Source organism: Haemaphysalis longicornis, unplaced genomic scaffold, assembly GCF_048455015.1.
Source record: "Haemaphysalis longicornis isolate Haplotype H1 unplaced genomic scaffold, Haemaphysalis longicornis Haplotype H1 scaffold_6, whole genome shotgun sequence".
Taxonomy (NCBI): domain Eukaryota; kingdom Metazoa; phylum Arthropoda; class Arachnida; order Ixodida; family Ixodidae; genus Haemaphysalis; species Haemaphysalis longicornis.
Genome location: NW_027526407.1, coordinates 102,703,656 through 102,730,910, shown reverse-complemented (window position 1 = coordinate 102,730,910; position 27,255 = coordinate 102,703,656). Strand labels below are relative to the sequence as shown.

The window sequence follows — 27,255 nt, the reverse complement described above, 5'->3', positions numbered from 1 at the left end:
CGGGAACAAACCAACACCGCTGTACAGGGTGGAGACAACCTTTGAACGGTCCCGTGCCGCCGCAATTGGGCCAACGGGCTCAACGCGTTATTCTTTTCGTTTCCCACGAGACCTAGCAACGCGAAACAGACAATATGATTCAAACTTCTTCAGTAAACCGCGTTGCGGCGATAATTTTAGCGCGGTTTTGACACAATGACTTGCTTCGGCGGCGAGCGAGCAACCGAAAATGGCGGCGCCAGCGTATACGTGTCTCTACCCTGTACGGCGGATGCGTGAATGAAGGTACTCTAGGCTGCAGAGCGGTTGGTTCCTGAGATGTCATTTGGGACCACGAAAACGCACGATTGAGCGGGAAAATCAAAATTTTAACCTAAATTGTTTAATTTCTCAGTGAATAAAGCACCGTTTGTATCCGGACAAGCGCTGGGGGCACTATAAAACACGAAATCTTTCGAATAAAACCAACTTGCATTTTCTCTTCATGGCTCGTTTAAGGGGGGACGTGGCTTTCAAAATCAACTTTTTTATTTCTTTGTGGATTTTGATGAAAATTGGCACAGCAACTGGAAATGTTCTGTGATAACACCATAAAAATTTCAAGGTAATATTTTGATAACTTTTTTATTTATTAAATTTTCTTTCTGTCCCGCTTGTACCGAGCTTGAGCGACTTATAAAACATGATAGAAAACTTGTTCGGAGCGCTTTGCCTTCCAAATTGAATGGATGAGGTCGTGACAGTTTTAGAATTTTTTTTACAACACAATGGTTTTTAGTTTTCATTTTTTTAGATGTTAATGTGCAACAGGCACATCGACTGTGAACGACTATTTGAATAAAAAAATCCCCAAAAAAACAAATCTGGAAAACCAAGAGTGTCACGAATTCAACTGTTCATCAAGGAATGTAATGCAAGAAACGGAATCAAAATAGACCCAGCGGTCACGATGAAATCCCTGGAACAAGCGACACAGGTGGCAAAAAAAACTTCTTTGAGAAAACTGCTTCCACAGTTGCAACATAAATTTCACTTATCAAATGTCATCACGGTTGTAGCCTTTCATGCCCTTTTGAACATGGGGCTTCTGGAAGGCCTTGCCTTGCAATTGGAGTGCCTTTTACAGCCTTTCTCTTTCCACAAAACATCATTTTTAGCTCCTCTGTGAAGAGTACATAGCCCAGTTAGCAAACCAAACGGAGAGATAGATGGCTTTCAATGCAAAGTAGATTAGCTGGTTGTCTGTATCGCACTGGACAACTTCCCTTTGCAGTTTTGTCCAAATGGCAACAAGTGAAGCATTTTTTTTAAATTAAATTTGAAAATTTCTGGCTCCTTTTATGTTTTACTACTTTGACTGGCGCAGCAACTTAGTACTCATACGTGCAGGTGTGCATTGCCAAAAGTTTGCATACCACAAGGATGCAAATGAGCTACTTTGAAGCTTGGTATAATATTGTGCATTACACCAACTTTGATGAAAGGTTTTTTTTTTAACAACTTTTGACGTTCAAGGCATCCAATATTTCTCACAGCACAGTCAGTATGCCCTAAGCCATAGATCATATGCATTGGTATCAGTAATTTCCCTAAAAAAATCACTGTTAAATGCTACGACAGTAAGGTAATTTTTTAACGCAGAGAACATATTTTTATTCCTATTGGCTGCGAGGGCCACCACTGGAGAGGCCGGCGCTGCGATCGTTTTAACGTCACTTGTAGGATCCCCGTTCCTACCTTGCTGCGTTGTTGGCTTGCTGCGCGTGACATTTCGTTCAGGACCCGCTTTATAAGTGCATTTCCGTGCTAATTTTCGGCGTTTGAAGTTCATTATCAGTGCGTGAAGCGTAGTTTGACCTCATGGGGACTTTATAACCGTGGCAGGCTGCCCGCGAACAACTTGAGCGTGATGGCGTATGCGGACGTATGCGACCGAACCCGGTGTAAGCGTAAGCTGCGGCTCGTTTCCCTGATCAACATTTAGCTCGTCTACGATAGATTTCGGTTGTCGTTCTCAAGAAATAGGTGAAGGAGGAAATCATGAAGTGTTTACTGCTCGCAGAAACGCTCCGCACACACGTCCGCCGTGCCTGCAGCCCGCCGACGGCTCGAAACGACGTAGGTCGCGACAGCAACACCTTGTTGCCGCTTTTTAAAATCACACTGATCGCGGAAAAGGAGGTCCGCATTCGCGAAAGTGGATGTTCGTGTGGTGAAAAATTGTGCTGCGAAGTGTCAACAGCTGCGATTTTCAAGGTGACGCTCAAATATCTGCCGCGATCTACGGCGACCGGCCGCGGATGTCGGGCCCCACGCCACCGGCCCGTTCGCGCACGGTGCGGCGAGCGGCTGAAGGGTGGCGATACCTGCGCACAAAAATCGGCCGAAGCCGCGGCAGGTATCTTTATCATGGAAGGCTTAAATGGCAGTAACCACGGATACAAACTTCCACATACGAGAAAAGGGGTGACAGCGTGGTGAAAAGTTGTGTTAGGGACTGTCATTCGCGACTGTAACGACAGCAGCGATGAAATAGCTGCCGCGACGCTAAGACTAAAGTTCCCAACATCGGACCCAGCGCATCCGAAACCGGCGGCGAGTTAGCTGTTGCAGAAGACCCTCTTCTAAAATTCGCCGCGCGCAAGCGTGTTGCTTTGGGTTCCACGAACTTCTTGGGGGCCTCTAACGCTTGGTTCCCCTATTCTTAAACTCCCCATTACCCCACGACGTGTTTCGCCTCGTACGCAACCATGCCTTCTGTGAGCAATCGTGAGTTCTCGTACTTGATGCTAGATAAAGGCGCAGGAAAATCTTGTGTTGCAGAGGTCTTAATAAACACAGCCAAGTCTAAACTCGCTCGAAGGCGTTAAAACTCCCGTTAATACCATTCGTACATTGCGGACAAGTTGTGGCGAAAAGTAAACATATCAGCAGTACAGAGTACTAGTGATCATTAATCAAATCAGGGCGTGACTATAAAAAAAAACATTGGAGGGGAAATAGGCACTGCTTAAGCCAAAGTGCAGATTGTACCAGCACTTTTAAGCCTGTGCGGCAAAGCAATCCGCTCACCGGTCTCACATAGTCATTCATTTTTTACCACGCAATGCGTGCAGTACGCGTGGTGAGATCGCAACTGAGCGCCACGTTTCTGCCGCTGTTGCGAGGTCTATTTTCTTGCACACACAGTCGCGTACATGTCACGTCGCAAGTATTTCATAATGAATTAACAGTGTACTTTTCTCGGCACCAATTGTATCGTCCCTGGCGTTAGCTGGCTGCATACGAGCTGTCGGTGGCGATGGTAGCAACTACCCAGCCGTGGCGGTGTTGTCGGGAACAAGCGAGCCGTTGATTGCTTGCCCGGATTATTTGGTCTGTAGACAACTTTCTTCTGTAATTTGCTGAAAAACCGCGAGGAGGGGGCACACGGCGGCCACAACAAAAACGTGCGGTCGCATAAGCACAGGAAATGTGTTCTAGCAGACGACAGCATAACCCGGCGTCCTACAAGTCACGTCACTCGTAGGTGGCGCCACGGTATGTCCTCGAGGCCAATATTCCAAGCTCAAACCTATTTGCATGATTATTAGAAGAGCACAAAAAACGTTGCACAAGAAAGGTGATATGGCTTGCGCGCATCGCAGCACACACTTACCATGACATATCGTACTTTGATTATCCCTGATATGGCATGTCAGGTCGCTTTTAAGATTACATCTAACATCGCAGGCATTAATTACAACTACTGGCGTTCAATAGTAACCGGCTGCGCAGACGTGATGCTCCAATGCACGTCGGCTACGCCGTGCGCGCTGCAGCGTTTGACGCGTCGACCGTTTCTTTCCCAAGGCTGGCGAGCCCACAATCAAAACACAGCAATAACTAAGCATGTAAACATCGCAATTCCGACTAAAAGTCCCCTTCACGAACCGCCATCGCAAGCGCGCACGCCGCGTCACCCTCCGGGGTCTGGCGACGGTAGAGTCGCGCGCACCACGAAGCGTTCGATGACCTCCGCCTTTCGAGCCACACAACTTCTTGTAATCTGGCTCGTGATGTCAGGCCTTCCTATCGCGATAACATCCGAGTTGAATACCACAGACTGAACAGAAACTTGCTCGAGCCAAGCAGCGAAAATGAACTCAAACCGCCCAGGCTACGCAGCTCAGGAGACCGCCATCTTGCATTGATGATGATGGTTGGTGTTTAATGGCGCAAGGCCAATGAGGGCAAAGAGCGCCAGAATAGTTATTTAATGAAAAGAAGTGATTACCACAAAAGGTAGGTATAAAACGTGTAAACCAGACATTGTAAGATCAATAAAGATAACGGTGATGACTTGTGTATAGGGCCAGATTTGATTATGCATGATAGGAAATGAGGTTTAAAAACTTAACGTCTGACAAATACTTAAACACGCGTTTCACAGAAACCATGGCATCGTCACCCAGAAACAACGATGGGTGTAGGGGAATATGTTGTCTGTAGAGTTCTTTGAAGTGTTTGTGTCGTGTTGTGTCAAGTGCCTTGCATTGTATGAGTATGTGGACTACGGATAGGCCCTCCCCACACCTGCTACACAGGGGTCTTGGAGTTCCCGTGAGCAGGTGCAAGTGCGTTACATGTGTATGGCCTATCCGTAATCTAGCTAAGGTAACTTCAATGTGCCTGTTGTGTGAGTCAGTAGTGTATTGTCCCAAGTGTGGTTTTATGACATGTAGTTTGTTGTCTGTCTGTTCGCTCCAGTCTGCTCGCCAAGTTTTACGGAGTTGCTGTCTTATGTGTGGCTTGAGGTCTGTGTAAGGTAGTGATGTTATGTTGACTGTGTTTCGGAGTGCAGCATTGGCGGCCATTTCATCCGCCAGTTCATTTCCGCTGATGCCAGAGTGGCCTGGCACCCAACACACAGTCACCTCAAGGTTTGAAGAATACGCCACCATAAGTGATTTCAGGGCAAGGTTAACGACATGATTTTTCGATGACTTTCCAGATGACAATCCATGGACGACGCTTAGCGAATTTGTATAGATGACGGATTTAGGAATACAGTTGAACCCCTTTATAAGAGACACGTACCGGGGAGCAGTTTCTGTCTCTTATATCAGATGTCTCTTATAAGCAGGGAACCATTTTTTCACTTACTAATCAGACCCTAGTTCAATGTGGGCACCATATGACTAAAATAAGCTCAAAAGAACGCTACAGCATGTTGCAAAAGATCCATTCTAATTTATGTTCGGCCCCCAGAATTTATGAAACAGTTCCGAATCTTGTTTGCTTCATGACTGTATTTACACTGTATATTACAACTGATTCTGCAAGCTTTTTTTTCTTTCCTCGTTTGTGGAAGATGAATCGTACATGTTGAGTTTACAAGCCTGATGAATAGGCAGAGCGCACAGCTTCTTCTGCTGTGGGCTCAGGCTATTCATTATGCTTGCAGGACTCAACATCTGCGATGCTTCTTAATTGGGAGCTATGCGAGCGGGAGAACCCGCATGTGCGATCGCACTCCATCCAATAGATGGCAGTAAGCTTCAACCACTTCTGTATGTTGCATTTCCATTGGCAGGGCTTTTCATCGTCATTTCATAGCTGACTGAACCACTGTGTGTTTGCTGAAGTTATAATAAATAGTGACTGCAGGCGTCTGTCATTCACCTGTGCTTCCAGGATGGAAGCAACTGCAATTAGCGACTGGTGGCAGTGCGTCTGAAGTTAAAATGTCTGTTACAAGCGAGATTATTGATTAAAGTTCAAGGATGACTTGTCCCTTATAACCAATCTTCTACATCCGATGTCTGTTATAAAAGAGGTCAATTTAATGGGAAAGATAGGGCAGCCAACCATGTAAGTCAATAGTGTCTCTTATACCCATTTGTCTCTTACATCAGTGTCTCTTATAACGAGGTTCAGCTGTATGATGTTCAACTATCTGACTCACAACCAGAAAAATGCCATATGCTTCTACCGTAAAAATACTTGTACTAACATTCATGGTTCTATATGCTTCAAAATTGGGTACATGCGCAGCACAAGACACCGCAGTGAACGTTTTAGATGCATCGATGAAAAACTCTGCAGCCCTGTATTTATCCTGCAGATACATGAAATGCTGCAAAATCCCACTTCTTGGTGTCGTTGATTGATTGATTGTAGGGTTTAACGCGCCGACGCAACGCAGGCGATGAGGCGCGCCGTAGTGGAGGGCTCCGGATTAATTTCGACCACCTGGGGATCTTTAACGTGCGCCGAAATCTCATACACACGGGCGTTTTTGCCTTTCGCCTCCATCAGATTCTTGGTGTCGTGTTCTTATTGTATTGTATGAAAGACAGATCACATGACACAGGACGGAGATGCCATGGTGCTGCAAGATCAGTGTGGGATGGTTTGAATGTGTCTAAGAAGGAGACCTCATGAATAGTCACCTCATCCCTCACTCTCTGCGAGAAGGGAACAGAAATTGATGGGCGGTTTAAAAAGAGTTTAGTTGTGGACGTATCATTAAAAACCGGTTTAAAGGGATGGTTATTCATTGATGAGATTTTGGAGGCATACAGAAGATCAACATAAATTCGCTGGTACGCTAAGCACCATTTGTCGCACTCAGCATAAAGACTGTGGACCGGACTGGTACGGAACGCCCCACAAGACAGGCGAAGCCCCAAGTGAAGCACTGGGTCGAGCATTTTAAGTGCTGTTTTTTGTGGCTGACCCATACACAACACTTCCGTAGTCCGACCGTGACCCCACCAATGCGGCATAAAGTCGAAGCAAAAGTTGTTTGTCTGCACCGTATGATTGGTGAGATAAGACTTTCAGAATATTCATTGTTTTGAGGCATTTTTGTTTGAGTCGTTTTATGTGAGGGATGAATGTGAGTTTCTCGTCAAACACCACACCCAAAAACTTGCGTTCTCTTCTTACTGGAATTGAGTCACCAAAGAGTTTTACTTCGGGATCGGGCAGGATGCTCCGCCTTTTTGAGAACACAACGCAGGTACTTTTAGAAGGATTAAGTTTAAATCCATTTTCATCTGCCCAGCGGGAAAGTTTGTTTACCCCAAGCTGGACCTGACGTTCACAAATGAATATGTTACATGATTTGAAAGATGTTTGAACGTCATCTACATACATCAAGCAGGATATGGTTGGCGGCAGTGCCTTTCGGAGAGAGTTCATCTTAACTATAAACAAGGTGCAGCTCAATACGCCACCTTGAGGCACGCCATTCTCCTGCACGTGAATGTTTGAAAGTGCCGAACCGACTCTGGCACGAAATGTTCGTTCAGACAGGTAACTGGAAAGAGTATTCAGCATGCTACCTGTTACACCATAGGATTTTAGGTCGGCAAGAATGCCATAACGCCATGCCGTATCAAAAGCTTTCTCGATATCAAAAAATACGGTCATGTAGTACTGTTTGTGTATAAAGGCATCCTTAATGTAAGATTCCAGTGCAACTAATTGATCGTTTGTGGATCGCCCTGCCCGGAAGCCTGCCTGGCAGCTCGCGAGAAGACCATTGTACTCAAGAAAGTACACAAGCCTACGGTTTATCATCTTCTCGAGGAGCTTGCACAGGCAGCTTGTCAAAGCAATGGGTCGGTAACTGGCAGGAGAGAAAGGGTCCTTCCCTTCTTTCAGGAAAGCCACTACTATGGCCTCCCTCCAAGAGCGAGGAATGTGCCCTGAAAGCCATATGTTATTGTATAGGTGTAGAAGTGTTTCAAGGGTGTCTGAGTGTAGGTGTTGTATCATCGTGTATGTGATTTTGTCTCCACCTGGCGCTGAAGGCTTACATGTGGTCAGGGCTGCCTCCAGCTCATGAATTGAAAAAGGAGAATTGTAAGAAGTGTGCCACTTGTTGCTATCACGCAGTGACTTCTTCTCCGCAGATGTTTCGTGTTTCATGAAAGTGTTTGTGTAGTGTGCTGAACTGGACACGTGTTGGAAGTGTTGTGCAAGTGTGTTAGCCTGGTCTTCCAGTGTGTCCCCTGTTGTACTAACCAGGGGCAGGCTGTGTGTCTGTTGTCCTTTTAGTTTGCGTATTCGTGTCCAGACTTTGCAAGAGTCAGTGTAAGAGTTTATGGATGTTACGAATGAGCGCCAACTCTCTCGTTTTGCCTCACGGCGCACACGTTTTCCCATCGCCTTAGCCCTTTTGAACAATAAAAGGTTTCCTGACGTGGGGTACCGGCGCAGGATACCCCACGCCTTGTTCTGGGCATCTCGCGCCTGCCTACAGTCCTCATTCCACCACGGCCTCCTCTGGTTGCGCGGGGCACCAGAGGCGTGGGGAATGGACTTTTCGGCGGCGTCGAGGATGTGCGCCGTGAGGAGTTGGGTAGCTTCTTCAACGTGTAGGTGTCCTATGGATGTGTGGTGTAGTTTGGATGTCTCTGTAAATGTATTCCAGTTAGCTCGTGCTTCATTGAACCTATTATGGGAAGATGGACTGCATGGGCCTTTACCTATGTATGTTAGTGAGGTGGGCAAGTGGTCACTGCCATATGGGTCGGTGCCCCCACCCCACTCGAGAAGAGGAAAGAGAACTGCAGAGCCAATAGCCAAGTCAAGATATGAGTATGTGTTGTGTCCTATGTTATGGTATGTAGGCTGTTTATTGTTGAAAAGGCATGCTCCAGAGGATGTAAGAAACCTCTCTAAAAGGCGACCCCGGGCATCCGTACGAGAAGAGCCCAATAGAGAATTGTGAGCATTAAGGTCGCCTGTTAAGATGTATGGTTCGGGCAGCTGGTCAACCAACGCCTCGAAGTCAGAGCTCGAAAGCGCAAGATCAGGAGGAATATATATGGAGCATACCGTTATCAACCTATTAAATATTATTGTTCAAATTGCTACAGCCTCAAGGACAGCGTTCAGAGTGACAGGGTGGCAGGCTAAAGATTTCCGGGCAATTATGGCCACACCGCCAGAAGAGTGTGTGCAGCCATCCCTGTTCTTTCTGAAGATTATGTAACTATTCAAGAAATTTCTGTGCTTGGAATTCAAATGTGTTTCCTGAACACACATTACACTTGGCTGATTAGCATGCAGTATTTCGTATACATCGTCAAGATTTTTAAGAAGGCCTCTACAGTTCCATTGAATTATGTTTTCTCTTCCCATTAGTTAGTGTGAGAGCTACTGGAGTGTGTATGTTTGTTTATGTGTCGTCTTTCGGGGCTGTGACTCTCGCCTTTTTTGGCTTGTCGGAAGGCTTTGGCGTCGGGACGCGTTCCTTGCGGTGTACCGCAGACAAGAATTGTTCGACGTCCATTTCATCCTCGGATGTCCTCAGAACACCTGAGGGATCAGGCTCCTTGGACCGCGGCCCCTTTGGGGCGCTTTTCCTTGCCCGCAACCGACGAGGGTTTTAAAAACGCCTCTGATGGCGCAGGCGGTGTGGTGGGGGTGGGAGCTGCCGCTGGCTCCCCCATTTCCATCTCCGTGCCCTCGCATGTGGTTTGGGATGGTGGAGCGGAAGTGGAGGATGCAGCATCACTCCCACCGGACGTGGATGCCACCACAACCGCTGCTGGCTTAGAGAGCGGTGCGGAGGCGGGTTGGGCCGCCGGAGGCGACCCGAGGGGGGGGTGGGGGCGGGACCAAGTCCGACTCGCGGTACTGGGTCCCCGCCGAGACCAGACGCCACTCCGCCCCCCAGCGAGCTGCGTCGGCGTACCTCCCCAGGGGAAAGAGGCAAACCTCTTTCGCGCCTTTGGGAAGGAGATGTTCTCGGTTACTTTCACGTTGATAATCTTCTTTTCCTGTTGAAACTTTTCAGCTGCGGGACCATGCTGCGTGCGGCCCCTGACAGTTTGCACAGGTGAAGGTAGTAGAGTCACAGTTTTCCGTAGGGTGGTCATGTGCGGCGCATTTCGCGCAGGTAGTTTTGCCGCGACAAGAAGCTGTACCGTGCCCGAATCGCTGGCACTTGTAGCAGCGGCGCGGGTTAGGTATGTACGGACGTACACCACACCTAATGAAGCCAGCATTGATGCACTCAGGAAGTTTTGATTTGTTGAATGTCAAGATTATGTGCGTTGTTGGTATTTCTACATTGTCACGACAGATGGTGATTCTCCTGACAGCGGTAACGCCCTGATCCTTCAGGCCTTCCAGAAGGTCGGCTTCTGTTTCACTTAGAAGATCCGGCTCAGATATCACATACTGCGAGCTGTTGAGGCTGCGGTGGGGTGCGACAGTGATGTCCAGATCTGCCATGCGGGTTTGGGTCCGGAGATTTGGGCTTGCTGCTGCGTCTTGACTTCAACTAACACTTCGCCTGTTCGTAGTTTTTTTGCCTCGAAAGATTTGCCAATGATTCCTTCAGGAAACTTTGAGAGGAATACAGACTGGGAGGAGAGGGGTTTGGACTTATCTATTGATTCAAGGACCAAAAAACGAGGATAGTTGTCAGGTTTCGGAATGTTGATGGTTGGTAGGGATGGAAAGGAAACTTCGGTGCGGCCCCTTTTCAGGGACCGATCACGTTTTGAGGGGGGTTTTGATTTATCCATACGGCATAGGAAAAAGCAGGGAGACGGGGGTACTTTCTCCTTTGACCTTACCCTGGTAGTCAAAGAGGTCCCGGAGCTCCCTGCCTGGTAAACAGACAGGAAACCCATCCGCCAGAGCTTGACCTGGGCTCCGACGGCCACCGTTCGTGGTTTTTAACCCTCCACCTATAAACACATCGCCACGGTTAGATCCAGCTTATGTTTGGGGGCTCGGGGTCCGCGGTATCGCCAGTACCGTCACCAAGATTGCTCAAGGTGCCCCGTGCGGGGCATCTTGCATTGCGCCGCGACACCCAATCAAGAGGGTCGTCTTAGCGCGCCCCGACCGGAGGACGAATAGTGCTTCAGCATCTATTTCTAGCTTAGTTTGTGCGTCGTTTCTTTTCTGCCATTCGTGCGTTTGAGAATGAACGAAGATAAAAGAGACGAGCGGAACCGCAAAGACGAACGCTCGGCCGATCTAACAATATCAAAATGGCCGCGCTCGGTGGCATTGTTACATTGAACTAGAATACTAGTTCACTATAGCACCGTTGCGGAGATACAGCGCTCCGAAAATTGCCGTTTTTTTCGCCCTTTTGCGCTGATAATTTGTCACCGCGCCTGGCAAAACTACTTTTTTATGCCACTTTGCGACGCTTTTCAGCGGAAAACTTTGCAGACGCACAGAATAGGAAACATAGAAGCCGAATATGTGGCTTTCAAAAAAATCATGTTTTGGTCATTTTTCTGAAGTTGAAAGCCGTGTCCCCCCTTAATTCTTTTGTTGTCGCACTTATTCAAAATCGTTCAATTTGAACAATACCTTGGGAGCCCCTTTTCATAGTGTACCTGACGTTACTGGACCAACCAAACCTGTTTGGGGTTAGCTCAGAAAATGCCCGTTCAAAATCAGTTTTCATTTTTACAACAAGAACATGACTTTTGACACGCAGTTGCATCACCTAGGTGTAGAAAAGTGGCATGATCATCGCACGTCACAGCTACCAAAGAAGAAGGCGTGCTGCTTCTGATTACTGTGCATCAGCATTTGGTTTTTGTTATCAGGGCACGAATGGTGAATCAGAAGGTGATTTTCTAAAGTCAGGTTTGCACTCTGACCATAATAACCACTGAAATCAGCTGAAAATATCAAGCATTGCCATGTTTGCAAAGTTATTTTATGATTTTAGGCCGTTTCATTGCCTTTGCGCACGTTCTAGGTCATGTTGTAGTTCTACTTCCCACAGGACCATTTGCAAACAGTTTACATCAGGCTTGGTTTTGTTTCTGCATCACAAAATTCATATTTCACGGTATTTGCAGCTACCCAACTTCAAGCCTATCTGCCACAACACCTGCAGCACTCGCTACTCATCCTCGAAAGACGTATGCCACTGCTGACTTGATCCCACCCTAACCGATTTCTGCGATAAGAACTTCCGATGCAAGTCAAAATATAAGACACAGTCGCCACATCAGCTCCAACAAGGAGAGCGCTTCAAACTGGACTTCCACACCGCCGGCTGTTCACCGGCCAGTTTTATTTCCAAATGAGGGCTCCGGAGGTCTAATGTTGCTCCTTAGTGGAAATATCCATTCGGACAGAGTCTCCAACAAGTTCGGTATTGCTTCTTTTTGAAAACGTTAGGTGGCACTGAAATGTTGGAGGCTCATAGTGCTGAACTTTTTAATCGCACAACAGCTACCCAGTAAAAGCTTGCAGGGCAAAATTCTAGCACATCGCATCTCAATACTGCAAACAGGACTACAACAGTGAGTCAAAATACGATAACAAACCAGAAGTTTACGTTTTCAGAGATACCCGACAGTGAACGTCCACAAGTATGGACCACCAAGAATTTTTTTCCACCCCATGCAGATTTTTCTGCAGCCTGTGCTTGTCACAAATACTGTGCTGGCTGCACATGCAAAGTCAGTCATGGAAAAGATGTTTCTACATCACATACGGACAAACCAGTGCCTCTGAAAATGTCAAACCACCGAATTTTTGCGAGCGAAGCACCTAAAATTGCGCAGTTTGAAATAAACGTTAGGCTTCACCACATGGCACAGGCGCCACGCGTGCTAACTTTACTGTTATTGTATATCTGACAAGCTATACCTGACAAAATTTTTTTCTAGGACGTATTTTTGAAATGTTTCCCTACAAAATGTATATTCGCAGTTTTTCTATCGGTGATTGGTTAAACACAACTCCTTTCTTGTTTTCTACGACGACTTAACAAAAATTTTGATTTTGATAATTTTTTTCACAACTATGATGTACGAAAGCATTTTAAAAACTAATGTTGTTGGAAAGGGCAATAAATCATCTGCATTTTATGTTGGTGCAATTAATGCCTAAGCAATACCTTTAGCAGAAAACAATGTTTTCTTAGACCCCTAAAAATCTGTCAATTTCCCGCAGTAATGAAAGAGTTAAGAGCAAACCATTTTACACTGTACTGGAATAGGATTTCTCACCTCCAGGTATGTGACTTCAGGGAAGACCTCGTGCGCACAGGTTAGTCCCTTGGCAGAGACGCCCTCCATGACGAAGGCTGTGTTGTCCACACGCTCCAGGTAAGAACCCAGACGTACCTCGCGGCACGAGCGCAGCGCCTCATGCGACAGGATGGCATCATAAGCTGGGTGCTCTCTGCCAGACATCAGGTCACCATGCAGCGACGCCTGCAGCCGACGAAGCTGCAGAGACAAAAAAAAAATGTTTTTGAGCTTCACTTTGAGATTCCCTTTCCGTTAGGTTAAAAAACCCAACGAAAGGTGAATGAAATGACGATCAAACACTAATGCTCGAAAGAAGAGTCCAGTCTTTCAAATTCCGCTGCAACTTTGCTCAGTCAACCAAAGTCAACGTAACTTTTAAGATTGCTTTTTGGCAATAACTACCCGCCGCTGATAACCAGATACCAAATTTCACTTGAAGTAATGTTTAAAAGGCTAACCTTCAAGTTCTTGTGCCGTCTAGCACACTAGCCTTCCTCGTGTGAATAAAAATGGCACACTGTATATATATATATATATATAAAGTAAGAAACCTCGGTAACAGCAACAGCGGAGGGTTTATTTCGACGTTTCGACTTCGAGACAAGTCTTCTACAGGAATGATGTATATATATATATATATATATACAGTCAAACCCGACTATATCGAACCCGTTTACATCGAATTATCCCATATATCGAACAATTATTGTGCACTATAATGTTACGGGGAGAATATATAGCAAAAAGTACGGCTACATCGAACAAAAAAGGCAGCCGCAACCTATATATCGAACTTCGGCAGCGCAAGATTGCCCCCGAAGTTGGCTTTCCCGCGCGGCAGCTGGGCGAGCTGCCTACGCCTCCTCCCCCAGTTTGAAAAGTCACTTAGCCCAAGCGCTCGCGCTCTCGCTCGCTCTGACAGCCACCCCCTGGAAATAGTGGTTGGACCACACTCTCCCGCTGTCTCGCCAGTCTCGCGTGGCGGGCTCTCTCTCCCCTCGCTTCTACGAATGCTTCCCTTTTCGTGTTTTCGCGGTTGACGACGCATCGGTACGCCTTGTTCATTTGTGTTCAACTGTGAGGACTCGACGAGTTCCGCCCCGCCCCCATGTTCCGATGCTCTTCACGCGCTGAGCGTTCTTCGCCGCCACTGCGCGGCAATAGAAGGCTGTGGGCTCAGCTGTTTCGAGTCACTTGACAATGTTGAAAAGTGTGTGCTCAACAATGCTTCGAAAATGATGAAGCAAAAGAAGATCGGAGACTATTTCTCGCGCTAGTGTGCCCGCGGAGCATGTATCTTGCAAGTAAACAACAGTTAGTGATGAGGTACGTTCTGTGCGTTGCCAAATTCTTTAAACATTATATATCAAATTATACGATATATCGAACTAATGACGTTTTTTGCGAGTTCGATATATCCGGGTTTGACTGTATATATATATATATATATATATATATATATATATATATATATACACACACTCCTATCTAACAATATCTAACAAACCAATATATCTACCACAGTCTGGGACGAAATAAGGGTGCAGGCTAATAAAAATAGGGCTCTTTCATTTCCCTAAGGAATGCTGTTTATAACCACTGTTGTACCTTATAAAGCACGGGTTCTCAAGCTTGTTGGTCCCAGGGAACCCTGCTAAGTTCCGTTAAGTGCCAAGGAACCTCACCCCCCCCCCTACTCCCGCCATTTTTCATTCCGTTCATGCTACATTAACATGCAATAAATTCAAAAGCAGGCAAGGGTATCGTTTTTTCCCGTCGACTTTACGCGAATGCGTACGCTAGCGGCACCTATCTCCAAACGGGAGAAATGCGCATGGGGTTAATATAAGACCGAGATTCAAGTGCAGTAGTTTAACCACGTGGCCCGTTTTCGGAGTCTAGCTGGCTACAAGCTGCTGGCGAGATTTATTGCGCAGCTCACGCGTTTCTGTTATGCGCCGAGATGTGCTTACTGACACTCGGGCGTGAGTAATGGAGGTTCCTTAGATCGATCGCACCACAAGTTCACCATATAAGACTTTGCGACTGCGGAACCAGGGAAAATTTATCAGTGGCTCGCGGAACCCTGCAGAGGGGCCTGCGGAACCCCTAGGTTCCGCGGAACCCACTTTGAGAAACCATGTTATAGAGGATAGAGTACCATAAGAGGGTGGACTACCATATAGAGGGTGCAAAGTACCACAAGTACACAATCATAGTAAGTGAGCCAGAACAGCTAGTGTCATACCTGTCATGACTACAATGAAGCCATCATGAAGTGTGTTCCTCAAAGAAAAACCAACAGGCACAGGAATTGAACGCAGGGCCGCAGAGTGACAGGCAAGTGACTTAAGCACTACACTACACCTGCGCTGCACAAAACACGTGCATTCAAAATGCTTTTAACTATGAAGGAAATCATCCCAAGAGGAACACTAAAGGGGAGCAGAGTGTTGAGCAAGGGGAATGGTAGCGCAGCATCGAAGACAGGATGCCTGATGTCATCTGCACACTGGTGGCGGGGGGAAACTCCGGTTCATATCTCAGGCTGAGAACACTGCCACTGGGGTTGGCAATGCTCCAGGAGAGAACTAAAGGACAATTTGGGGTAGATCTATTCTAGATGCACAAGCACAGGAAACAGGAGCCAACAAAAGTAAAAAGGGTGCCACACTATAAAGAGGTGCAGAAAGGAAGCAGTGAAGAGGAGAACCAAAATTAATCACACAAGAGCTGTGCATGTGCATTTCAAGCAGATCTGCTGCACATAATCTTGTAATTTTTTTTATAAAATTATACTACCGTTAAGACGAACTCGAAGTGGCCATAAAAATGTGTTCGTATTGTCAGAAATTCAGCTTAAGAAAAGGTTTTTTGCATTGTGGACATTAAAAGAGAGCAAAAATGTTGTTCGTCTTAACCATTGTGTTTGTCTTGACCGAGTTCGCCTTAACCGGAGTCCACTGTACAGTAGACTCTCGATAAACGGAACTTCAAGGGACTGGAAAAATTAGTTACGTTTAACAGGAGTTCCGTTTACTGAGAGAGATGTTCTAAGGTGCAAATTTATGTGCGTACACACTTCTAAGGGCATTTCATGGAACTCTAACCACTAGAAAGTGACTGTAGCTGATAGTTTTCAGAAAGCAAGAAAACTACAAGAAGCGTAGGCACAGCACTCACAAAGTTGATTTGGCAACAATGAGTCGCTGTGCACTACAAAATGCGTCAACTATTTTTGTTTGAGTCCTTGCAACTGCATCTTCACGGAGGCTAGAGGCCTCAACTTCGCGAGTGCTTACGAGCCACCGAATTTAGAAGACAGCAACGTGGTAATGAAGGACAAATAGCACAACAATGGCACGAACGAGGCGACAGGAGGTGAGCCCTGTAGCCTCGGCGTCTAGAATCAAGACCGAACGACTGGAACAAGAACTGCAATGTTGCATTCGTTGCGCTAACACGGCTAACCACTTACGAGATGAGGCTTACGAGGCCAACAAGGCTAAAAAAGCATGGAGGAAGAAAAAAAAAAAACAAGAACGAAACATGCCAGTGGATTTCACGAGAAGTTCCATTTCTGGTTCCGTTAACTGGTGATGCGGAAATTTTAGTTCCGATTACCGAGAGTTTTTTTTTACGTTATCCGAATACAAAACCAACCAAATTCCAGGCAACTGTTCCGTTTAAGCGGCAATCCCGTTTAAGCGATTTTCGTTTATCGAGATTCTACTGTACTTCCATTCGGCATATTTTCAAATGTTCTGGGTTCAAGGCAACGACGCTACACCGGTACCATATGGCCCACCATAGTGGAGGGCTCCGGATTTATTTTGAGCACCTGGGGATCTTCTGTGTGCACTGAAATCTGAACACATGGGCATTTCCGCTTTTCGCCCCCATCTGAACAGCAGCCACTACAACGGGCATCCTGGGGCTCAGCAGCTAAATTAGCCACTAAGCTTTCCAGTAGGTGCTGAAAAAAAATGCTACCATCAAAGGCCCGTACAGATGTCCCGCGAAACACCAGCACTCAATTCGTTCTTTTTTTATACAAAATTAAAGAAATGCTCCCCTACAAAAGAGCTGACAAGAGGCACAAAACATAGTTTCATACTAATGAGTACAAGAGGACTATCTGTCACTGCAATCACATGCCGTCGTGAAGGCCACCATAGAAGCAAGCGATGTTCCTCGCCCTACTTGGCTTGCCGCAAGGCTTCTTTTTGGCCTTGAGGCCAAAATCAACAAAAAACTGACATTTCTTTGTTATTTGACTTTAATGAATCTAATTAAACCCTGGTGAATAAATCTTTTTCAAACAACCTTAACATTAAACAACCCTTTCTTTTGCATCCACAGGCAACCTTTCTAATCATGAGCCACGCCAAGGACAAGTGGAACATGCACACCCAATATAATGAATGCACCCTCGCTGAAGTGCAGCTGACCCACGCACTGGCGCCAGATTTCCTTCCAACATATATGGCACCAGGGCTACTTTAAACCTGCTTGAGATTATGGGAGTTTATGTGCTGGGGCTATACCTGGGCTGTGAAGCACATTTGCCCTGGCTCCAAATTAATTCCAACCACCCGGGAACCAATCACATGTGCCCAAATCTCAACACACGGGCGTTTTTGTCTCCGTAAGAAAAACAGCAACCACAGCAGGGAATCAAACCCGCGTCATTCCAAGCTCACCTTCGGGCACTTGGCGAGTAACGCGATGATGGCATTCCGATTGATGTACAGGTCAGTGCAGCCCATGGAGGGCGTGTTCCCAAGCAGTTCTTCAAGGTCCGACTGGCGGGCAGCCGGCTGTGGACGCAAGATTTCATCGAACTGGAGCCGCACGTTGTGCGGCAGCAGTAGTGTCTTTACTGTGGGGAACCAGTCGACTAAGTCCCAGATCATGTCTTTGCTGTGCACGATGGCAAGCGTCTCAGTGCCATTCAGCACCTGCCTGCAAGTTGGAGTAGCGACAAGACTGTGACGGCAGCACCGAATTTATTTGAATTACATTACCGTTTATGACAGTCTTGAAATGGCCGAGAAAAGTTCTGGTAAAGTGGAGGAAGTGACTGCTCAAGTGGAGCAACTGTAAACTTCTCAAAATGGGGAGTTACGTGTACACAGACGGCCCGCGGCAGATCATTTATCAGCGGCCAATATGCGTGGCTGTGGAAGGGCGTGTTGTGATGTTTGGAAAAAGGTTGGACTCCCAACTGAGTACTACTGATTAATCTTTGCTCCTCCACGGATAACACCAATTTTTTAATGCCCCTTATATAAGGTGTATGCATTGGCCACCAGACCACGTGGCGGCACCGACTCCATTTGTGTGGTTGGACGCAGGCACGTGCACAGCGGTGCACTATTCCCATCACGCTGTATCGGTGTCGTCCCTGTGCAGTGATTTCCTTATTTCCTGCATTGCTTCAAACAACTGCAGCAGGAGTTAAGAAATTTCTCCCCCTATTCCTGCAACGATATTCTTGTGGTGGTGGCATGTGAGACGAGGCGCTAGTGTCACCGCACCATCCAGGCCTGCTGCACACCTCTTTTCAGTGTGAAACGGAGATGTGCTCTGGCGACTGGGTTGTGATGCGTTGAACATGTGACTGTCCTCAACCTGAGCTGCCAAAACAAAGCTGAGCGATTATGCAAAGCATCTGTCTGGAAGCTGTAGAAATGCGTGTACGTGTCTAAACATAGGTGCGGCAGCAATGACCCGCTCACTTGGGGCGACGACGATTCCACCAAGAATTTTCAAGTGGTTTTTTTGTAGACAAAATGGAAATTACAAACAGAGGAAACTCACAAAACATGCTTGGTCATTAAGGAACATTCGAAGGCGAAGAAACAGTTGGAAGCCCACAATTGCCTGATCAGTGATGTAGACAGTGTGTTCATCTGAAAACAGAGTCCAGGTTGAGAGTAGGTGTTCAGTTGGGTTCGCCCCATCCACATGGTACGCTGGCTGGCCTGTAAAAATTTTAAGCACTACGTAAGGTTTTTAGCACGACGCTTGAGATGAAAGCTTTGACGCCGCATTAAGGAGGATCGACTTCATCGTAATGAAACGCAAACCACATATTCAGCGCTGATTCGCCCCATAAATAATACCTTTTTCTGTGAAATAGTTGCATGCGGACAGAACGTCTTCATGCGCTGCCCTATTCTTCGCTTCAAAACAGGAAAAAACCGGCATGCATGCGTTTGCCATGTGGCCTGTTCCGGGTCCGCTGGCATAGGAACTGTGAAGTGCAGAGTCCAGCACTTCAAAAACACCGCAGGGTACTCCTTACGACAAGGCCTTCGCAAACCCACGAGTCACGCCGAAGAAATGTTGTCTACACAGACTGTTTTTACCAACACCCTGCCGCAAGCCATGCTTCACGTCAGGAAACGTGCTGTCCGTGCGGCAGCATGAAACTGTACAAATAGAGCCGATGCTGACACGCGGGTCGTGCTGCCGTGCGGTCAAGGGACTAGTGCACACACCCACAGCAATGTATCGCACATGCAAGGTTGCTAGCCAAAAGATAAGGGCAAAAGTATGAAATGTAACACATACAGGACACGTTTGCACATGTGCCAAGAAACACCGATACATAAATACAAACACCGATACGGTATATTCATTCAGCACTGCATCATCTCCATTGAATTCAATTAGACCTCAATGATATCAGATTCACAACTAAAAAGAAGGGCATAAGTGGGATCAGAATTTTTTTCCCATGTTCAATCTAAAGCCATGCTGCTGTTCATGTTTATCCGCAGTAATGGTGCTGAGGTGACTTACTTTGCCGCCATTCGGAAGGACTTGGCCGACTCGAATCCACTGCAGCCGGCAAACACTGCCGTGGCCACATTGTTCCTTCCCAGAAGCGTGCGATGCGCTGTGAGTGTCTTCTCGTCCGTGGTGAGAACACGTCTGGCAGAGTCCAGGCGAAAACCTACTGGAAGTCGACCTGTCTTTGGCACCTGCCACGAGTCCCTTAGCGCGAGGATTATTAAATCCTCCGCGACCACCAGGTTGTCAAGATCTTCGAGGATGCTGACGGCGTCCATGGTGGTTCAAGTTCACTGCACACTCTTGGCCAACAGAGGTGTGCCAGCACTGTACTGAAGATGCTGGTCTCTGCAAGCAGGTTGTAAGCGCAGGTACAACCACATTTTTCCTCTACATTTAAATTGTATAAAGGTGATATAATACAGATTGAATCAATGACAGCCGCCTACTTAAAAGAGTCCTGACACGAAATTTTCACGTTATGTTTTTTTCACTCTATGAGTGCCTCCCGGCCCACTAATCATAGAATGGTCAATTAGACAGTCGATCGCAGCGTACATAATTTTTATAGCCTTGTTTATCTGTGTCAGTTTCGGTTTCTACAAAACGAACACCGAGACGGCCCCCATGACAGGACACGCTTGTAACATCCCAGTTCTTGTTGCACCACTGCCGGTCTGGACGCACAAGCGTGCTGTGACCGGTCGTGGTTTCCACCATCTCTGTGCTCCCAAGCAGCATGACGTCAGTCCCAAAACTGTGTCATGATACACACAGTGGAGCAGTGCACGTCAATTGCAGCCAGCGCATTGGCCACATCATGGGAGCCCTGACGTCGCCCGTAGGGGCAGGAGCAGATGCAGTCCTGCTTGTGCCGATGTTGAAAAGGTATCCGTTCTGAGCTTTCTCTTACATGCAAAGAATAAAATGGATTTGAAATATGTTACACTGAACGGTTGCTGCTTAAACTTGCTGGGAGATATCTTTATATATAAAGGAAGCTTTTTAGATAGTTACCTCAGCTTTAAAATTTTGTGTCAGTACTCCTTTAGAGGCCAACTGCACTGAATACCTGGACCCCCTAAAAACCTTATTTCCATATAGTGTGAATAAACAGACAGATACAAAATATGACAGCTGTAATAAGTGCATGAACAATGCAAGCAACCAGCCAAAACTGGCGACTTGGAAGCTGAAAATGTGAAAAGGGTGGCCATTAAAGGAGCCATGAAGACAAAATACCAGTTGGTTTTATTCGAAAGATTTCGTGTTTTATAGTGTCCCCAGCACTTGCGCGGCAGCAAATGATGCCGTATTCACTGAGAAATTAATCAATTTAGGCTAAAATTTTGATTCTCCCACCAAATCGTGTGTTTTGGTGACGTCTACAATGAAGTCATAACGACTCGTATACCAACAAAGTTCCACTGCACCATTTGGATCTGCAGCCTTGCTCGCCGTCAAACCTCCAAGGTGGCGCTATCATACTCAGCACTCCGCCGTTGCTTTGTTTTTGACTGTATTTACACCTGGCTTGTTATTGCAACTGTAGAAAGTAATCGCATCGTGAAACATGCAGTATGTTTGAAAGAGAGGGTCACCTAATGCAACGTCGCTTACGCCAATCGGCCAGGGTCGTATAGGACAACTCCAAAGCGTCGGACTGCTGTGCAGCTAAAACAAGCATAGTGCGCCCAATACCAACAGCAGTGTGCATCGGTACTTCTATTTTTACGTGTATTTTCGTAACTTTTGTTGTTTACCGCACCATTCTTACTGCTGTAAAATGGATATGCATTGCATTTAGGCGTAAACACCTCGTTCGGCAAGCTTATAAGCTCTGCCTAAATTGCGTTAGCTTTTGCAGGCATCAGCCAATTGCACAGCTGGGCTCATATGACATCATAGATTTCGTTGCGTGAAATGAGCTAGTGGTTCGCATGGCCATTCCCTTTTTCTCTAATTATACAGCTTATTTAAGCGAAGAGTACGTTACAAGCGGCGTAATTATTATTCTAACGAGGCAAACTTTCGAATAAACCAAACTTGTGTTTCGTCTTCATGGCTCCTTCAAGACATGCTGAAGTGACATAGCAGCTGGCGACCAAGCAGCAGGCTGCCGGCCATTGGCGCGGCAGCAAGCTTGCACGCAAGCTCTAAGCCCATGCAGTGGCAGCAAATTAGGAAAGGGCCTGCAGGGGAACTCGAGCAGTTGAATGGCTGGCCGGCCGAAACATAAAATGCACTACGTCGCTGTTTATGCAACTCACTCAGTAAGTGTCTGCGATGGATCTATTTTAAATGTTCCAAACTGATTAACCAGGCATTTCATTCACAAGACTGCTAGTTTTGTCCCAGTTGATTTGGTGGTAAGTACCACAAGCCCAAAATATATTTGGCGAGATAAAATTCCGGCGCAGTTGGCCTTTCAAAAGAGAGGCTTACTACTGTGAACATTACCCATTAACACATCTCGGGGAACAATACTACTCTTGAGGGACTGGTCAGGGCTGCATGCTCGCTTCAACTTCTGTTTGTTTACCCCACCATTCTTATTGCTAAAGAAAGAACGTACGAAAAGTTTCAAGCGCAAATCGCTCACTTTGCACGCCTGGAATGCCCATATTTGTTGGTTTGCGTCGGCTCAACCAATCACACAAGAAAGTCTCAATGTGTCAAAACTCTAGTGCGCGATAGTAGCCGGTGAGTTGCATGCCTAATCTCTGTTTTAATTAGCTCCTAGCTTATTAGCCATGCTTATACCATGCCTTCATGGTGTAAGTATGTACAACTGTCTGACACTCCCCTTCTTGTGAGCCAGAATTACGTCGCACGTTTTTCAGGCCAGGGGCGCTCAGAGTATTGAGGAATTCTGAAGACAATATGGAAGCTTTTCTAGTTAAGTGCCCTTGTGCTCCTTTAGGTAATCCATGGTTATTAAATCGTTCCCAGCAGCTTTTGATTTCTTCATCCCTTGAAAGCCATTACAGACACGTCAAGAAAGAAAACGTGGCGCAAACTAGATGTGTTCGAAGAAGACAAGATAAGACCGATCTTGATTTCGTCCACGTCTAGTTAGCACCACATTTTCTTCTGAAGTATGTGAAGGGGGATTAAAAGAAATATGAACAGAGTGCACAGCCTTCAACGCGTGCTACACCATCTAGCTGCAAAGTCAGTAAACTGCGCGCATGCGCACTTTTTCGTAGCGTTTCAGACTGCGGCCTACCTTCATTTTTGGTAAATGCTTGCTTGAGAAGCGACGCATGGTCGCTTATTTTGAAGCACCTTCTCACGCGCCCGTCGCCACTGAGCAGGGTGATTGTGGATCGGCATCATGCTATCTGCAATCACGGTGCTGCGTGCTTGGCCCCCGAATATAGCAGATAACAGGGACTCCCATCCTGCTCAGTGGCAACAGAGCGTAAAAAAGCGCTTAAACATAAATGATCAGTGTCGATCCTCGATCAAGGACTTCCTATAATAGTAGCATCCACTCTCAAACGCTATCAAAAAGTGCACATGCGTGCAGTTTACTGACTTTTCAGCCTGGCGGTGCAGCATGCATCAGAGGCTGTGCGCTCCGTTGTTCGCATTTCTTTTATACCCCGGCTACATTAGGGTCCTAATGTCATTTGAACCAAATGTCATTGGACTCAAATGGGGTGCTTCGAATGTCATTCAGAATCTGCCGTGCTACAATACAATTTCGATGGGATTTGAAAGCATTCACAATTGCTCTCCATGCTGTAGTGGCGCTCTGTCGCCCCGTTCCATTGTCGTACAATAATACAACAATCAAACTTAGGAGCAGTCTAAGGCAGTAAAATGATATCAAATTAGAAGGGACACCAGTTCTGACTCTAATGTGGTGGCTGTTTGCGTAGTTTTATATATTTTTGTTGCAACTGACCCACCGGTTTTGAGAGTATAATAAATTAAATATGTTGATTTCGTATTTTAACTAATTGAAAAGTTCACAAAGTTCCACGAACAAAAACATTTTTTTTGTTTTACATTGCCGATCGAAGACCCTGTGTTGAAGAATCTCAAAGGCGAACGGAAAGCAAGAAAAGCAAACTGTATTTACAGTAAGTACAGGGCAAAACAAGCTTTAACATGGCGACCGAGAATCTTCCTTCTTCTTTCTCGTCTTCGTCTGTCTCCTCCGCGTGCCATCACGCCGAGATTCCCGCTATTTTTCCACGTGCTGGGCCCCGCACGCTGGCGCCAATTTCAAACCAGATCACAGTTCCTGGCAAGAAGAAACATCCTCCCGGCCCCAACACTGAGGGTTGTAATCTCCGTCTACGCTGCAGTAAGCTCTAATGGGTACAGTAGCTGCACCGGTCGTCGCAATGTAGCTCCGCTAGGAATCCTCACAATGCAGGCTCGGACGTTGTGGTCGCGTCCCAAGATAACTTGTATAACCCGACCAGTCTTCCACATTTGTCGAGGAACTTTTTCTTCGTGCACAAGCACCAAATCTCCAACTTTGAGCTCGTGGGTGGGCACATGTTTCGCATGGTGGAAAGAGCGCAACTGCAACAAATATTCCTTACGCCATCTCCTCCAGAACTGTTCCGCAAGCCGTTTACGATGGAGCCACCTTCGCGTGACTTCGCTTCTTGTTGATTCCGCTGTTGGTGGTTCACCAGCAGGTATCGCAACAAGCCTCCTTCCTATTAGGAAGTGTGCTGGCGTGAGTACCTCTGGGTCATTTGGTGCTGCAGAAAGGTACGTCAGCGGACGGGAATTAATTACCGCCTCTGCCTCTTGAAGTACAGTCGTCAGTTCTTCAGTCGTGTCAAATTTCTTGGAAGCATCTCTTGCCAAAGTACCGTGCAACGTGGAAACTATATTTTGGACAGACTCCCGCATCACTCTGCATTGGATTACGGGTAATCCATCACAATGGAAAGAATTTGTCAAAAATCGAGTCACCGAAATTCAAAGACTGACGGCTAGGACACAGTGGCGTTGTCCCGGAAATTGCAATCCTGCCGATCATCTCACTCGCGGGGTGTCATTGCACATTCTGAAAACCGATGAACGATGGTGGCATGGACCCACGTGGTTACTGAAAGATTCTAGAGATTGGCCTACGGAAGATTCAGAGATTGGGTTGAAAGGCGTCGACGAAGAAAGGGAGAGATGTGTGCAAATCTGCTTTGTGAGGACTGTGAATCCCATCTTGGACTTGGCATGGTATTCCAACCTGTTGCGAATTCTCCGAATCACCGCTTGGATTCTGCGATTTATCAGAAATTGTAGATATGTTGCCAACCGTATATCTACATCCATCTCAGCGGAAGAGATTAAGGACGCGGAATTGTACTGGATCCGCGTTGTTCAGCAAGACAGTTACGGTGAGGAGCTCGAGCGGCTCTTGAATCAAGCTCCTCTCGACTGCCGATCAAGCATTCGGATGCTCAATCCGTTCCTTGACTCAACGGGATTGATGCGTGTACGAAGCAGGCTAGAGTTCTCTCAAGAAGAACAGGAAGTCAAGCACCCTCTCTTACTGCCACCTTCTCACGCGTTCACCGAACTTGTCATTCGCGATTGCCACCAACGAACCCTTCATGGTGGGACTCAAGACACATTGACCGAGCTACGACAGAGATTCTGGGTCCAACGTGGAAGACAAATAGTAAAAAAGGTAATCGGCAGATGCAATGCTTGCATAAGGACACGACTAAGGCCAGCCAGTGCACCTGTAGCCCCTTTACCTGGTGATAGAGTGCGCCGCTCGGATCCCTTCGAGGTAGTAGGGATAGACTTCGCTGGACCTCTTTGGACAAAATAGCTGGACAAAATAGCTGGACAAAATAGCGGGAATCTCGGCGTGATGGCACGCAGAGGAGACAGACGAAGACGAGAAAGAAGAAGGAAGATTCTCGGTCGCCATGTTAAAGCTTGTTTTGCCCTGTACTTACTGTAAATACAGTTTGCTTTTCTTGCTTTCCGTTCGCCTTTGAGATTCTTCAACAACTGGTGCCGAAACCCGGGATTCCCGCTATTTTTCCACGTGCTGGGCCCCGCACGCTGGCGCCAATTTCAAACCAGATCACAGTTCCTGGCAAGAAGAAACACCCTGCGTACGAGTGTGCTAGAAATGGCATTTGAAATCCCAAATGTCTCTCTCGGTGCTCATTTGGCTCGAATGTCATCTCAGCCGAATGGCATTTCAAAACCTCGTGTAGCAGCACAACTAAGCATTTGGGTCGAATGACATTTGGTTCAAATGACATTCGGACATTCAGCAACAAGTTTTGTTTTTTCATACTTTAGACTTCCCCTTTCCTTACTAATGCGAACTAAAGAGGAAGTTAGAAGGTAGTTCAAAAAAGTCAAAACCAAATTTAACGCGTCAAAGCTACCCCTGAGCTATGAGGCGCGCCGTAGTGGAGGGCTCCCAATTGATTTCAACCACCCGGAAATCTTTAGCATTATGTCCACGCACAGCCGTTTTCGCTCTCCGCCTCCACCTGAAAACCAGCCACTACGGCCGGTATCAAACCCGCGCCTTCGGAGTTGCAAGGTAGTTAGTGTTCGCGTGGGCATGGGGAGAACACAGATCATGTTGGGGCGTCGGACGCGACGCCAGCAACTGTGCCGCCAACAACTGACACTGTAAAACCTCAGTCGCTTTAACAGGAAGCTTGAAATTTACACGATAACACAAGTTCGAGGTACCACGCCACTGTCTTTCGCAGTATCGCGCGGTCGTCAACGCATTATCGTAAATGTCGGCGGCGAAATTGCCTAGAATAACCACGTTCATTGAAACTGCGCGCAGCGGTCGGATTGTGAGAAGTTAGTAATGCGTACAAGGTTATTTTCGCCGACTTCGACGCTTCGCGCAGTTGAAATAAGCGATGACACAACGGCCGGTCGATGTTGAATTGGCCGGCTATGTGCACGCCCCAGCAACAGCTCGGCGAGAGCACTGCTGACGCAGTGTCAGGGATGATGACAACCGCCACTCGAACGAACTCTTGCCCAGTCGCACTCAGCTTTACTCTTTAGCAGGGCAACAAAACGTGCTTTCATTCTGGATAGAACAAACGTGTGTACCAAACTTACCTGCCAACGTTGTCGAGCGCGCGGAAAGTGAATCAAGCAAGCACAACAGCAACAGACCAAAACGGCTGGATTTGGATTTGTCTTCAGCGCAGATTCGGCCGCAATATCGCCACATTAACTATTTCAATGCCTGCGGCGTCACCCCAAAGTGCGCCCGCCTTGCCGTCTTTCACTGAGTCAGAATTCCGCATGGCGGCGCCACCCACCAATCCTCTCCCGCTAGGTCGCATGATAGTAGACGGTCTGCGGGCAAACAGCGCACTGAGCATACCCACTTTTTGCCAGTGAATAGCTCTTCATGTGAAGTTTTTTTTTTTCCAATATCTGCGAGCATACCTGCGGC

General features: G+C 46.9%; 1 protein-coding gene across 2 annotated transcripts in view; it reads right to left on the bottom strand.

Annotated features, from left to right (window-relative positions):
* The window catches only part of LOC144141101 (uncharacterized), a 55,856-nt gene extending 28,833 nt beyond the window's left edge, over positions 1-27,023 (bottom strand). For both annotated transcript variants that reach the window (XM_077672626.1, XM_077672628.1), the window contains exons 1-4: positions 26,913-27,023; positions 19,833-20,171; positions 17,726-17,987; positions 12,999-13,220 (exon numbers count right to left, since the gene is read on the bottom strand). In XM_077672626.1, the coding sequence (XP_077528752.1) occupies positions 12,999-13,220; positions 17,726-17,987; positions 19,833-20,101 (753 nt within the window). In that variant the 5' untranslated portion in view covers positions 20,102-20,171; positions 26,913-27,023. The remainder of the gene's footprint in view (positions 1-12,998; positions 13,221-17,725; positions 17,988-19,832; positions 20,172-26,912) is intronic.
* Positions 27,024-27,255: the final 232 nt, after the last annotated feature.